General features: G+C 40.9%; 1 protein-coding gene across 1 annotated transcript in view; it reads right to left on the bottom strand.

The window, feature by feature from the left end:
• The window catches only part of LOC132326323 (transmembrane protease serine 11E-like), a 42,744-nt gene that overhangs the window by 4,030 nt on the left and 22,587 nt on the right, over positions 1-16,127 (bottom strand). The window contains exons 5-9 of the mRNA XM_059844323.1: positions 12,828-12,991; positions 4,143-4,181; positions 1,970-2,165; positions 914-1,173; positions 42-184 (exon numbers count right to left, since the gene is read on the bottom strand). Coding sequence (XP_059700306.1) covers positions 42-184; positions 914-1,173; positions 1,970-2,165; positions 4,143-4,181; positions 12,828-12,991 — 802 coding nt within the window. The remainder of the gene's footprint in view (positions 1-41; positions 185-913; positions 1,174-1,969; positions 2,166-4,142; positions 4,182-12,827; positions 12,992-16,127) is intronic.

Below are 16,127 nucleotides of genomic sequence, written 5' to 3'. Positions count from 1 at the left end.
CATTAAAATAGTTTTCCTTTCTAATTTTCAGCTACAATTACCTGACAAGCATCTACTCCTCCTTCCAAGTATCCCGCACACAACATCCTGGGTGTTATGTCCCCATCATACACTTCTTCTCTGTTGCAAGTGTCTGAGTCAATAAGTTTCACTGTTGCCTCCTGAAGAGCATTTGGGGCTGGACCTGAGAGAAAATACAGTTTGGGTATTTATCAACATAATTACTTCGCAGCAGTTAATATACAGGAGGAATGTTTAATGTCCTCTTATGGAAGACCAGCATGACTTGGTTTAATATGAAGGTTTTGCTTGTTGATCTGCCTAGGTCAGGCCCTTAAGGAGAATGTACATAGAATCACAGACTCACTTAGGAGCTGTACCATTAAGACTGGTACACAGTGCCTTAAGTGTAAAGCCATATATTTTACACATGTTCCATGGAACACAAATTCCCTAGCAATTTGAGGAGACGATACAAAATGAAGACATCTTGATTCCATTGCTAATGTACTCTTAGTGTGGCCTGGTAAGAATGTGAGCTTGGGTAATTCACAGCTCACTCTGCACATTTACCTGAAAGCTCAGTTATCTGTAGCTTCTGACTAGTGCTGGCAAAATAGTTTTTTAGGTTCTATTTAAACACGTGCATGGCCTGACTACTGTCTAAAGAATTTACAATATGAAATGGAAAGGCTGGGAAAACAGAAGTCTTCTCTTTTTTTGCTCCAGTGGACTGTAGTTCTGTCTTTATCCACTCAAGTTTTAGAAAAAGAAACTGATGCCTACAACTAAACAAACCTATTGCAAACATTAGGCTTGCTGTCGTATCACATGAGGCTACAGAAGTTGTATCAGTTCACTCAGAGCTGCTGTTTATGGACCATGCAGGTCACCTGGCAGACTCAGGACTCACCATCATTGGTGAGAGCTCCCCAGCCTGTGATGACAGCGTAAATATTGTAGGGAAAAGTCTGAGATGGCTCTGGCAGACAGACCCGATGTATGCTGCTCGTGAACTCCACTCGTTTGGAGAGCTGCACAAGCGCAATGTCATAGTCGTGTTCTGGGTAGAGGTACTTCTCATGGATAATAATTGTCTTGACTGATCGCTTCAAGCTTGGGGGCTTCAAAAGAGCTCCAAAAGTAGCAGTCCACTTCTGAGGGTGAGTCATGCTGAAAAAGGTAAGAGTGCTATAAGAATTTTGCTGTAAATATGTGTTTGGGGCTTTAAATTTGCAGAGTATCTTTACTGTAAAACTCCTTCAAGCTAGCTCCCTACTAAACAATTGTGGCATCCATCACTTTCCATAACAACTGTGGGCTTCTGCTAGAAGAGGGCACTCCTGCATTCCCTCCTCAGCCATGGTCTTGTACTATTCCCCTGCTCCTTGTCCCTGATCTAATTGTGTGGCCATAGGGTGTCATCAAATCCAGAAGCTCTTCTGCTGTCAACTCTTCATTTCTCTCACTCTTTTTGTGCATTGGTAGTCTGTTCAATCAACTGTTCCATCTTAAAGTACCTTGCAGCTTCACAATTGCCATGCTTCAAACAAAAAATGCTGGGTGTGCATGGCTGAGCAGAGGGCAGGAACATGGGATGGTAGCTGCTGATAGCAGTCTGCAGCGGCAGCAACCCCATTGTAACACGAAGGCATATGTTTAAGAAATGTAAAATATAACAGGAAACAAATACTCCACCATTTCACTCACCTTACCTTTTCTGCACTTTTTTGGTCAGTATGCCAAGTGACTATTGATTTTCACTCATAAAATTGCCAGTTCTGCTCCTGAGGGCCAGTCTTTAGTTTCTCATTGAAACATCCAGCTGATGGGCCTACTTAACTCTGACTTTTCTCTTCCAAAATTGTTTGTCTGGGAAAAAGTCAGAGGTGTGGTGCAAACGTGGAAAGCCACACAACTTCATACAGAAAGGGCACATTCTGCTGCAGATTCTAAGGTGGGAACTTACTCTCTGAAGCAGTGAGCTGCAGACACCAGCCATGTGTTGCTGATGAGTGTTGCACCACAGCGATGGATGTTGTTGTACTGCAGACTGGCCTGCCACGGCCAGTCCCCGGTCTCTGCAGAAGACAATCCGCCAACGATTCGCAGCGATGAGGATTTTGCCATGGACTTGACTGATCTATTCTGCCGTAACCCACAGACTGTCAGGAAGGACAAAGACAGTATTAGCTATTCTTCTGTTTAGTAAAACCTGCGAATGGCAATGGAAAACATGGATAAAATTCCACACCACCTATGTTCTGTAAAAATGTATTGACATCAGCAAGAAAACATATCTTCCACCAGTGCCCCCAAATCCGAGCTCCTCATGCCAACCCATGCACAACGGACTATCATGGAAAGCCATGATGGTCAAGCACTCAGGCTTAGCTGTGTGAGCAGCCTGACTCAGGAATCAAAACCTTCACCACACATCCAAGACAATTCCCAAATAGAGACATTGCCAACTTTAGTGTCTCAGGTAATTTTTCATTAGGATAAAAAATGAAAAAGGCAAAATCTAGAATTGGAATGATCCAAGTCGTGGGGTTTTACCATGCATGTATGCAGATTGCATCAAGCAAGATGTCACCTTGAGACAGGCAACTGATCACTGCAGTCTGCAAGTGGACATGGAGAGGCACTACAAGCAAAGAGCATCACACTACTCCAACCAGAGATGACAAAAGGCACGGATACCTCCAGCATGGCATGCATCCATGACACAAAATGAGCATTTTTATCCAAACCCAGAGAGAAATTGAAATATCCATAGTTTCAGCTATTAAACTCAGGATATTCAGGAGCAGCTGAAGCTCCTGCATAGCTTTAGAAACTTCCTTGATGAACAGACCTACTTCAGCAGTCTTCTCCCATCCAAACAGCATCAAATCTGTCCTACCTGGACCAAGACCCACTAGTTTTCATCCAGGTCCCAATTTCAGCTAGGCATTAGGAAAGTTGACACATAGGACTATCCCAATTAATTGAAAAAGAGACAGAGATGAGAATTATTTGCATAGTGACCACACAGTCCAAACCATTGCTGCATGGCTCCTTCCCAGACAGTGACCTGGGAAGGGGCCAAACCAGAACTTGGTAATTCATCACTGAGGAGCTGCCAGCCCCAGGGCCCTTGAAGTCCTCAGAAGTGAAAAGCTGGAGCCACAGAGAGTGTTATCTCATCCCTCTCCTGCTAGGATCTGCACAATATTATGTTAACAGTACTTCATGGTCAAAAGCAGCAAGAATACCACAGCAGACTGAAAGCTGTCCATAAATTTAGAAGAAGAAAAGTTACACCACATTGAGGAGTTCATGAGCTCAGTGTAGAGTCTGCTCTCTTATGATATTTAAAACCAAAATGAAGGAAATAAGTGAAACCTTAATCTACCTCTCCAAAAGTTTTGTGTAAAAGACAAACTTCAGATTATACCATAGTTCATAAGACTGTCTGTACAAACGTTTTTCCCTCCTGAAAGCTCTTTGTAATCCTCAGTAACTGGTCCTAAAACTGCACAATCCTATCAACTACCTGAGCAGTCAATGGTCAAAACACAGGGAATAAACTCATTTCTATCAGTGCCCCAGAACACCAGCACCTACATCAGACCCGAAAAGTGATGTAATTTAATCTTCCATTGTTTGACAGCTTATTGCTAAGGAACTGATCAAACCTTCTCAGAGTTAAAAGAAACACAACTTGTAAGCAAAGATAGCTTTTATGACTATTTTATCTCCAAGCAAGCTAAATTCTTTCTCTGAAAACTTAAAAAACATCTCTAAAACAAGGTATCTCTATCTAATCCCTACAGCAATGCGTTGAGAAGACCAGTCACATTTCCATATATTTCCATGAGGAACAATTTTGTGCTGTCAGCCATTCCAAATTCCAGAACATTTTGATAATAATCACAGGCTGATGTAACTTCCATACATTTGCTTGTGGTACCTCTCTCCTTTCAATGGATGCTAAAGAAAATTACAAACTTCCAATTTCTGAGAGTACAAGGTCACATTCATTAGACAGAAGGATGAGAAAAGGCTCTTAAGGGCCAGGAAAAGTGCTCGGGGACTCTTAAAGTTAATTTTAAAAGTTGGAGATGAGATTTCTGATGTTTAAAAAAAGCCTTACTTACTGTCATTGAAGATGGCTTCTGCTCTTACTGGCTCCACATCTGAAACAAAGAAACAATCAGGGTAAGGCCAGGCCAGCACACACAAGGTTCCCCATCCTCATGGTCATCCCCTCAACAGCTATTTGAGCACAGGGCACACAGGAGGCATGGCTGAGGGGGCTGCTAGAGGAACCAGGGTAGCTCATATGTGTCCATGTTCATGTGCTGGCTGTTGGCCCCCTCTGCAGTCGGTGTTGTCTGAGGACCAGGCACTCATCCAGCCCATCCTGCTGGCCCCCGGTGTTTCTGGAGGGGAGTATGGACAAAACAAGCCTCATATTACTCAAAATCTGCAATTTTGTTGGGGAGAAATTTTTATGGTGGAAATTTTTGAAGCTCCTCTTTTTTACCAAAAAAAAAAAAATCTACAGTTCACATATTACATCCAAGAGAGGGTCGGAGGGTCGGAGGAGAGCTGGTACTCTGTGTCCTCTTCAAGATCAGAAGGCACACTTACATATTGTAAGCTTCCATTGCTTCACTGCAGCAATGGAAGCTTACAATATCAGTGGTTCACTCTCCTTTCTCCTATCTTATTGGTACACTAATAATACTAAAATAGATAGTTCAGAGCAATTTATTGCATGGCACAGCAGGTTCTAGCAATACATTCCCTCCTTTAACATGCATGTTGTATGTTCGCTAAAAATATGGCGTGCACATGCTGACAATAGCAAGCATTGGCTCAAGGTTTAAATCCATCACTTTTCTTCCAGAATGCTGTTTTTCACTAGAGCTACCACTGTAGTTTCCAGCATTCAAAACAATTTTTAAAATAATACTAATTCTAAAAAAATCATAATTTCAATATAGTTTTTTGATATATAGTGATTCTATACGGGTGTCAACAGCTTCATATTTTGAGTCTGGATAGGTTTTCTCAGAAAATTTCTATCCTTATCCAATTCCTTTGTTTCTCTTTGCTGCTACACAGAATAATATCCTAGTTTTGAGCCAAACCCACACCAAGTCAGGAGGACTCTCTTTTGAATGCAAAGGGCTCTGGCTCACACTTGTCACCTGTTGGGTTTGTATCACATGTGTTTTGCATGCAGGCTTGACACTCCCTCAGGTATGCTGGGTGAATTGTCTGTTTGCAATCCACCAGTACCAGATATGTGCTCACCCATTTCTTAATATGACAGTAAGCAGATTGTGATAGAAAAAAGGAAACAAGCAGAACTCCAGCATATGTACAGCTTGTCTGCAGGGAATGTTACAGACCAAAGGCAGTGCTAGGGCTGCCATGTGTGTGTGCAACCACTGCCTTCTTTTATAAGGATGGGAGATGAGTTAAAATTGGACATTTATATAGCAATACAGGCTAATCACTATAGAAGGAACTGAAGTCTTATTCACTATGATCAGGAACTGTTCACATGATGAAGATAATTACATTTCACTGGTGGGCAAGACACAACTTCCAAGGTCCTCTTTCAAATAAAAATGCTCATTTGTATTTTCTCAATTCATATGAAAAAAGGAAGAAAATACTGAAAATACATGTATTTTTGCATTTCAGTAACACTAGTTGTATTTGGAGAATTTCCCTGGATAATATGGTTGGTTGTCTCCTAGAACCCTTATATCAAAATGGAATAACACCACAGAGCCAAAGCTAGGTCAGCAGAGGGATTCAGCAGTGGTGTAAACATTACTGTTTGCTAAACTGTACTTAGGCTCTGGCCACTTCCCCTGTACATTTATGTTGGCTAGAAGTGCTTTGAAAAATCTGGCCCTACTTGTTTCTTTCAACTATGGTGAGCATCCAGCATTTTCCTAGAAATTCATACAACCTTCAGAACTAGTTCATCATTTGAGTCACACCAATACTTTATATCTGGAAACTGGTAAAAAACCAACAATAGAATTCAAATGAAAGAGGACCTTTTGCCTTTAAGTGCAATACTGACAACAATGTTTTTTAGCTTTTCTCTGGGTGGAGAGACATTTACCTCATAATTCATAATTATAAAGCCTGCAGCCAATTATTATCACTTACATTATGTTGCAAAGCTCATTGAGAAGACAAAAGGAGCAACCAGCTTGTTCAAGTGCAGTGCCGGAAGCAATTCAACTGGCATGTTCCCACTGCATCAAGTTTTGCTGTGAGTCACAGGTGCTCTGCAAGGCACCTGCATGGATCTCTGTTTGCCTTTTTATGAGGCACCTAGAAAAAGGTACAAACCTCACATGGGCAAAATTTTACCCATTGCTTCTAGTTGGATCAACTTTTCTGTAACTGGAGAAACAAGCCTTCCACACACACACTGCCAGTCCGTACTGCTCTGAATGTTGGCATGTCTTACAATATATCACTACTATGCAACTGCTCTACTCTCCTACCCATCCACTGCAGAAAGAAAAAAGCCAGTGATACCCTGGTTTATTTACTGTTAGCAAAGTCAGTGCTGTATTCACTAGGGTAGGGTCCTAAATGCAGAGCACCTGCACGTGTTTGCAAAACTGAAGTAACTGACCCTATTTTCAGATAAGCTGAGCCCACAGTAGATCAAAATCAGGGAGCACTTTGGGTTACATGATACCACTGAAAATAAAGTTGCTTACTGGTTTACCTTGCTAGGGGTTTGCCTTCATTTGTTACCAGCTTCACATTTTGGCCTGTTGAAGAGCACAGATGTTCATATTGTGCCAGCCAACATGTTGCAAGCCCTGCCTTGAAGCAGTCACTTGTAAGGCACGAGAGAAAATTTCGCTGCCCTGCTCATTTACTAGTTGCCCTAGTTGTTTGCACTACCAAGAAAAAGCATCAATTAGTAACAATTAAAGTGTCATGTCTTGTCCCAACTGCATATGGCTGCAAAAGTAGTTGTTTGTGCCACATTTAGGAAAACAGTGTTCAAGATTCTACTGTAAACAAGTTTGACTTGAACCTGCAATGAATACCTGTAAAATGGAGCCTGCTAATGAATTCAAGCTTGCTTAACTTGAATGATAAAACAAATGTTTAAATTAAAATGGCAGCAATCTATTGAAATGCAGCTTAGGGATTCCATCTCTCAGAAGAGGGCTCTGTTCTCCAACTGGACAAGCAATTTTGTTAATATAGTTATTTTATATATTTATTAAACAAAATAACTCTAAAACACACCTAAATTCTTAATTTCTGATTAACTTGCACTTACTATTTAAGGCTAATAAATTATCAGTAAAGAACTTTTTTACTCTTCAACATATGTGTTTGAGTAAACTTGGAAGGAAATGCTCATAGTTAACTGCAGAGTGAATGGGAGATCTTATCTGTGAGGGGTTCAGAGGTTCCTATGGAAAAATGTGCTCATTTTGCTACATCTCCAAATACTTTCAGTGTCACTGCATCAGAGGAATCAATCATGTGCCCACTGCCTCATTTCATTCTATCTACAGAGCTCAGTGTTTATGGTAAAAGGAAAAGATCAGACAGAACTCTATGACATAAGACTATCAGACATTATACTGACATAGTGCAAGCAAGGCAACCAAATGAATTATTAGGGGATATTATGCATTTTCAGCATAGAAAGGGCCAGAGATGGCTGCAAAATTAAAGATGACACATGCTTTAAAAATCTGGTGAAGTTTTACCGAATTACATAAGTTTTCACAGGTGCTGATTCATAAAAGAAACTTGATTTTCTTTATAGGTTTCTACACTTACAGATTTTCTAGATGTGAAAACATAACTTCTAGTCTCAAAAGCAAACTGCATGTTCCATCCTCTATTGTATCAAGTTCCTGCATCTTGCTGGTCTTAGATGTTTTTTCACACAGAATATAAGGTAGAGATTATCTTAAAAGGGATATAAATGGAAGAAATGAAAGATTATGTGCTTCCATACTTATAACACATTTTTGGAAATTCATTTGAAGCACAAGTTTGGGAAATGCACCAGGGAGCAGAGAAAACATTTTTCCCACTGTCCTTCACCACATTTTAATAACAACTTTCTTGAAAGGAGTGAAAATTAAAATAATTCTCAGCTACATCAGAAACAGGGGCCTCACCCAGAGTTATGCAGGGTGGCAACTGACCATGCAGAAAAAAAGAAGATCACTGGCAATTTTTAGTAGGTCACCAAACTGGGCAGCTGAGAGGAATGTCACAGAGTGCATGTCCTGCAGTGCAGACAGAGGTGGGGATAACAGCTGTACCCTATGCTCTTTCCTTATGGTGAAGACCACAAAGGTCTGAAGTGCTGGGGGAAATGGGAATAAGAGCACTGAGCAGCAGATTCAGTTGTGTTCCAAAAACTGTACCTTAAAGGAAATGCAGGAGTTTCCTGAAAGATGGCAAAACAGGAGCTTTGGGTTTAGCAGGAAAGGTACGTCCTTGTGTGATTACATAGTTCATATACATCCTAAAATATCTCTCCACTAACCTTCCAATATTCTCACTGCTCACAACAGGAATTATCTCTCCAGATTTGCACCCTTGTAAAGCAGCAAAACATGGCTTAGATACAGGTGATGCAATTCTCATTCCTTCAATGGAGTAGAGTAACCTGATAGAGACACGACAACTGCTTTGTGCCTCTAATTGTCCCTGTCACCCCGCTGTTCCCTCCCTGCTGATGTTCACTGCACCTGTCCTCACATCTGTGATTCCCTCCACTGTCCCCCCTCAGCATCTTAAGTCTGTCCATGAGGCAGACACAGGTCCATACCTCACAGCTCCGTCTGGCTGTCCTGCAGCCTGAGGAGGAATCTACTATATACCAGTTCTGTAGCAGGCATCAAAACAGATGCAAGTTTTAGCATTACTCTTCTTCCTGACCTACACTCATGCCTGAGCTGCAATCAATGTCTTACTACAGTAAAGGCAGCCCAAATTGCTCTCAGCCTCTGCAGACAAGGCAGGGGAAAACCAAGGTTTGAGTGAGAAAATCAATTAAATTAATGTATCTGGGTCATGAGAAGAGAGGTCAGGATGACTTTCTGCTTAATGCCTTTATCACAAGCATATCCTTGCAAAATACTAATTTTAAAATACATTTCAGTCCCTCCCATTTCAATCATTCTCTCGAGACTCTTACTGAAAGGTACCACCTTGTGCCACACTACTGACCTCAAAGTGGAGAAATATCAGATCTCCACTGTTTCCCAATGTACAGATGCATGTTCAGTTCCACTCCCCAGAGATGCTGTTGTGGCTGATAAAGGGCAAATATCCAGACTGCTCCACACATTATTTGACATGGAACATTCCTCATCAACCCTGTCAGCCACTCATCTGCATGACTCCCACAGAAGACTTGATAAAGAAGTAAGAATCTGTCTGCCAGGTTCTGTAGTTTGTAGTTGTTAGGAACTTTAGCAAGCCCCAGATTCCAGATGAACAGAAACAATAACAGTTGGCTTGTTGATCAAAACCAATTCATGACTCATTATTCATGGTCAAAACCTCTGGCTGTGCAACAGATGGGAATTCTTCCTACTCCCTTTGAACAGTGCCAGTGATCTTGCAACCAGCTTCTTTCTGACATCAGAAGTACATTCCCAAAAATACATTTTGGGATACTTCCAACCTACCTGACAAAGGGAAATAGTCTGGCAAGCTGCTCTACACTTTACTTAATACGGATCTAGACTGTCAGGTGACTCTACTTCTAACCAAGAAACCCTCAGGAAAATAAATCAGCCTTGCAGGAGAACTCTTTGTTGCCAGAACTACACAGAAGGCAAACTGCAACATCTTTTAGTGCCAGTGGAAGAGCAAGTCCTAACATGGGTGTTTCCAAGCCATCTGACACTTTGATATCTCACTTTGATTGCCCTTGCACTGCTCTTCAGGGAAGGTTTGCTTAGTTCTTCACTGAAAATTTGGATTCTAGTGGGGTTTGTACACAAGTGCAAAGAATTCTATCAGTTCTTATTTTCTATTCAAATCAGAGGCAATGTGTGGATATAAAATCCTTGACCAGGGGACTCTGATGTCTAGCTAAATAAGAAAGCAGGAACTTCAGTAATAATACATTTGAAGGTATCCTGACAAAAATGTATTTTTGCAGTCCTATGTAAAGAACATCTACAGTTTAGTGACAGAAAAACCAGAGACAGTATTGTGTTGTTTTCCTTGAATTTCTGCACATTTTCTATTTTCTCACATGTATATGATCAAGCTTCTCTCTTAGGAAAAAACCCCCAAAAATCCAAGAAAACATTGTCAGTGTAGACTTTATCCCCTCTTTATTCCCAGTCCTCAGGAATGCAGAGGCAAATTAAGTTCTACCCCTGAACTGGCAGACTGCTTAATGTTGTAGTGCTGCTCTTAACTGCAGCTTGAAGGTCCCAAGTGTAGCACTCAGTTTGGAGGAGTGTGTTGGAGCTGATTCTCAATGCAAATACTTGTAAGTGAAGTGCAGGTTGAGACATGGTGTTGAACAACAAGGTGATTATTTCAGGGGAGGAAGACTTAAGGAGGTTCCCTTTATCAGACTCCCCCTAGCACGTGATATAAATAAGTGCCTGACCTGGATTTGTTCAACTAGTGAGCTATGCTTAGCTAAAGTGAGCTATATCATGGCCCCTAAATTAGAATATTTTGATAAGGTGGTTACAAAGAACAGATTAATTATTTTTTACAAGCCATTATGATAATGTCATTCTGAAAATGCCTTAGGAGAAATAAGGATTCCAGTTGGCAAAAAGGTACAATGAAGCAATATTCAGAAAGGTGCCTGCAGAGCATGGAAAAAATCTACGGCTTCTTAGGTTCCATGGCTTAAATACTAATAGTTGACAAGATATTTCAGGAGGGGATAGAAAAGTAGAAAATGCAAAACCTAGATTCTTCTCTGGACCTCCAGGATCTGTTAAAAATTGTCACATTTCCCAGGTGTGAGGAATGGGTTTTATAAATTGAGACCAGCACCTCCACTAACAGCACAGGAGCTCTCCATTCTATACTCTTCTCCTGAGTCCACTTGAAATGGCAACACCATTTAGGATCTGGCCTAAGCTTCATACCACTGCTGAAATCCTATTAGCAAAGAAAGATCAAAAAAAATTTTTGGACATCCTTTTATTGTTGTCTCTTAGAAACGCCAAGGTATTGTTTATGTTCCTTTGTGTCACTCACAGCACTTGCACAATGCTAGTCCTCTAATGAGTAGCTGACCTGTGCAGTCAGTGTTTTATGGTTAGGCTGGGAAAGCCAAGAAAAGCAACACAAAGTTTGTCACACAACTTTGATAAAGTAATACAGATGCCATCTCTTAGTGAGACTATTTAATGAAAACATTGCAATTAATTGCATTAGCTAATTTTTTAATTAGCTATTATTGCATTACTGTAACATTCCTGGTGCAGTTCAAGGTCAACTAAACCAATTTTCATTCTCTTCCCACATTTACCAGACTGAATAAAAGCAGCTTGACTTGATAAGATCACAGACCTTTTTTAACAATAATTTTTGTACTCTTTCCAATTTTATCCTTCATGTAAAGCTTCAAATTAAACTGAAGATTCGAAATTCACTAACTCATCACCCAACTGTGTAAACAGAAACAAATCTCTCTGATATCCATACAGTATTTTTATCTGGGAGAATTTACATGTGCACTTTGTTGAACAGGAACTACAGGCATATAAACACTGCAGAGAAATGGTGATTACTTGCCCAGAGGGATGTCAACTATCATCTTGAGCCATTCCAAAAGGGAAGGCTGGTTGGCCCATCAAGAAACAATGGGAGTGTGACAGCTCATATTTGAGTTTCATTGCATTACCACAATGCAAATATGTGCCCAGTTCAAGCACCAAGAGGAGGAACAAGAAGTTGCTTCTAATCATTTCTGAGTGGGAGGAAGTCTGGATCCATCAAGTATGGAATCTGGCCCAGGTATCTTGTTCTCTAAATACAGCTGTCTAACCTCTGCAGATTTCTGCTGGTTCAAGTAGTCTAGTGTGGAAGAGCAAGCAGCAAGCACCCACCCTCTTACTGTACTGTCACCGTTGCACATGGAGCAAGCAGTCCTGCAAAAACAAATGGAGCAAGTATCTGTCCCTAGCTGTCAACCAGCAACTCATCCTTGAAAAGTTTGACACACAGAAAAATTGCTGACTATATATAACTGAAGCCAAGACAGAGACAAAATTCCAAGCCTGCACAAAAATTCTGTAGCAGAACCAAAGTGTAGAAGATAGTGCAGTTAATGGTCATATCCTGCAAATTTATGTCTGCTTTGTGAAGAAGGGGATAGAATCCCTAGCTGAAAAGTCATGTAGATAAGAACATTATGCCTTTCTTTCTCTTTCCTCTGGGGAATTTGCAAGGATTTTGATCCTCACACCAAATATTACTTTTTCAGGGCATTGGTTCTTTCCCCTTGTCATCCAAGTATACCTCCTGCACTTTCAGGCTCCTTGACAGTAACATAAAGTTGGTACTGCAGTTTGGAGGAAGGCTGAGGTTGTACTTGGAGGCGAAACCACCAAGGAACTGCTCCATAGTTATCCATAGTTAAGATATTTTTTAAAGATTATGGGGGGGTTTGCCGCTGATTTTGGTCTAACTTAAGGAGCATGAAAGAATGTCAAAAATTCAGACACAGTAACATCAAAAGCTATCTTCAAAAGGGAAAAAAACAAGTCCCATCCATCAGAAAATGGAAATAATTACTTTTAAAAGAACTATAATATACTTACTTGAGACGGAAGAAGATCGGACGTTGATCCGCAGAGGCCCTGTGTACTTTTTCAGGCCCCTCCGTAAGATCTTCCCAACTCTTTCCCTCAGTGCTTCTCTAGAATCCGTAGCGGAGAACCAGAATGTGAGCAAAGCCTCTGCCATCACACCATCAGTATCTGGGCTACAAACCAATGAAAGAGTCTCATTACCTCCAGCCCCTCCTGCATTTCTTAGCCTTTATCTTAGCTCCTCTAGCAATGGCAATGTAACATAAAAGATTAGATACATTTTCAAACATCTGTGAGAAGGAATTACCAAAAGAAGTCCAAGAACACTGAATGGTCAAATGCATCATAGGCTAGAAGGTGGCATGGTGCTTTCTGTGAACAAATGGCCAGACCAATTTTATAATAGAGTCTGAAAAGCAGTCGCTGACTACATGCCTGAGACAGAAGAGAGGAAGGAATTAATTTGATTGCAATGAAAAGCTGGATAAACAGCACTCAGAAACATGATTCGGGTGATTAACAGTATCTACACAGACTTTCAATGGCCCTGTATATACGCAGAATAAAAATTTATAATCATCATCAAAAAGGTACTTGGACCTTTTTGGGAGATGGGGAGAGACCACACAACCTAATTCCACCATAGCAACCTCTTGGAGAATGTTCCTAATAACCTCATGTTGTGCAACAATAAATGAAACTTGGCAACATACCCACAGTATATTTATTAAAGTCAAAGAGATGGATCAAGAAAGGGGCCTTTAACACCTCATTGAAAAGTGCAAGCCGCACACACATTGAGACACACAATTCCACAGTTTTCATGTAAGGTCGGAGGAAAGAAAAGGGACAAAAGTCTTGTAACAGGTTGAATTCACCTGGTAGTTGTATTTCATTTTCCTTAAAGCATCAGATACTGCAAGAGATGGAATGATAGACTACAAACATCAAACTGACTAATCTGGCGTAGTAAATCTTGCTCTGTACTTGCAGATGTCTTATCCCTGGTCATCACAAAGGGAAGGTAAGAGCTCGCACCAGGAACCTTCTCTCCTGTGCCTCCTCCCACCTGAACCAAGAAGCAATGAGACACAAGCCCCAACAGATGAAATCACAGTTACTTCATACAGGGGAAGAACTAAAAGCAGTTGCTCTTTCTTTGGATAGGGAAGGGAAAGAGAAGATCTCCTAGTTACATCTCACTGTCTTGGAAATTTGTAATTACATAAAGGAAAAATAGAAGACAGACAGCTTATACAGAACTCATGCAATCAGGCCTTTTGAAAGGAACGCATGCCAAATTGAAACAGACATTCCTGCTATTGCCAGTGAAGGGAAAGAAAAGGCCATATGCTTTAAGCACACCAAGGCATGCCAAGTGGTTCGTAGGTGAGCAGAAAGACACACTCCTTGCCTCGAGGATCTCATAATCGAGACTAAGAAGTCGCATGTGAACTTTTCAACAGACTGTTTTTTCCATTTGTTCCAACTTCAGTGCGATTGCCACTTGGTTTATTTTCCAGATATTATCTGATCCAATTGTGGGTGTTGCTCTGCATTTCTGAGGTGTTCCCTCACCTCTCCCCCCACTCCTCTTCCTGTGCTATGCCACACTGGAATTACCATATCAACTCTTGCAAGCAAACCACACCTCTCGAAACCCTCAGGTAAGTACTGCCCACCCTGATTCACTTATTATATAGCAGAGATCCAGAGCCAAGGACACCTCTTCAAGATTAGTGTTGTCTTTCTCAGTGAGCAGTGGGCATTATTATTAATGCATTGCTTATACTGAGCCAAAAGATATGCACAGTCCTTTCCAAGTAAATTCACAACCATGACCCTGCTCAAAAGAACACGCAGTCTGAGCCCTTGAAGAGGCATAGAGTGTATATCTGAAAAAGCAAACAAGCTTTGGCGCATGCAAATCTTGCATCCAACACAGCAAGCATTACAAGTACCTCAATCTGTCCTTGGGAAAAAGAAATAATTAAAAATACCACTTATCCCTACATATTGGCCTCTCAGATCCCTAAATCACCCTGCCTAGGCTTGCATCACTCTAGTCAGTATCAAAAATATCCTTAAAGCTTGTGTGTAACTGGGGATTAAGCTAAGGTAGAGGAAGAGGCAGGATGTCACAAACCATGTAAGAACAAAGAGGAGCACATTCAGCACTCTAGATCTTAGTCTTGCAGCTTTAGTCTATGATTATGAAGGCATTCAAGATTTATTTGCAAAGTGTTGGGCACTGTCACTCAGGAACAAGATCTTAGTACTACAATAGACTGTTATACAAAAAGATCATTTTCAACACTTAACAGTGGTTAAAAAAAATCAAATTAAACATTATGTATTATTGGCAGTTGAACAGAGAGTAAAAAAGGAAAAAAAGCTCCACATTTCTCAGTGATAATCTCAGCTATGGGTCTGACCCCTTCATCTCAAAAAAGTAGGAGCAGCAGACCGGAGAGATGTATGGAACAGGATGATAAGAAACAGTTTGAAATGCAAAGAATGCTGAGTAGACTGGGATTTCCAACTGCAAACAGAAAAATTAAAAAAGAGTTCATCTTATATAATACAAGAGAGAAAAGGGATATGATGGAAATGTCCAGTATCAGGTATTGCATGGAGAGGAGGGGTAGTGATCAACTTTTTATCATCTCTTTCAGCACAAGAGCTAGGGGTCATTGAATGATCCGAAGAAGGTGGCTCTTCGCAAGTATCTCCTTCCTAAAGGACTGAGGTGCACGGATTTCAAGAGCCCAGGAGAAAACAGACAAGTCCTTGGGAAATAACGCAGCAAGGGCTGCTAAACAAACCACAACCACTTCAAGAACTCCCAAGTGGTAAATACCTGGAGGCAGGGAGCATACCAAGAAGTAGTTATCACAGGTCTGTTGTGCTGCTACTGTTTCCTGGGCACCCACTTATGCCCATTCTTAGAGCCACAATGATAAGTGGGACTTTCTGAGCCAGCACAGCCTGGTTTTACTTGACAAGCCCAGTGCAACAGCAATGCTAGAAATGACATCTGCATTACAGTGTAAGAAATGGTTTTGAAAATCCCTTTTGGTTTTAGATAGCTTTAGTTATTTCTGCTTTAATAACTAAAGCTTGCTCAGGATCTGAACACAAACTTGTTGGAATTTGGACTGACTGACTGAAGGGTATCTTCTGCATTAAGATCCATAGAAGAGCAAGGTTCAGAACCAGATTATGCTCAGTTAGGGATTATGCTCTGGTTTTACACACAATACACTTTACTGAATCCGATCTAGCTGGGCTTGGTGTACATATAATTTT

The sequence above is a fragment of the Haemorhous mexicanus genome, chromosome 4 (assembly GCF_027477595.1).
Source record: "Haemorhous mexicanus isolate bHaeMex1 chromosome 4, bHaeMex1.pri, whole genome shotgun sequence".
Classification (NCBI taxonomy): domain Eukaryota; kingdom Metazoa; phylum Chordata; class Aves; order Passeriformes; family Fringillidae; genus Haemorhous; species Haemorhous mexicanus.
Note: the sequence above shows the minus strand (reverse complement) of the source record. Positions and strands in the feature narration are given on the sequence as shown.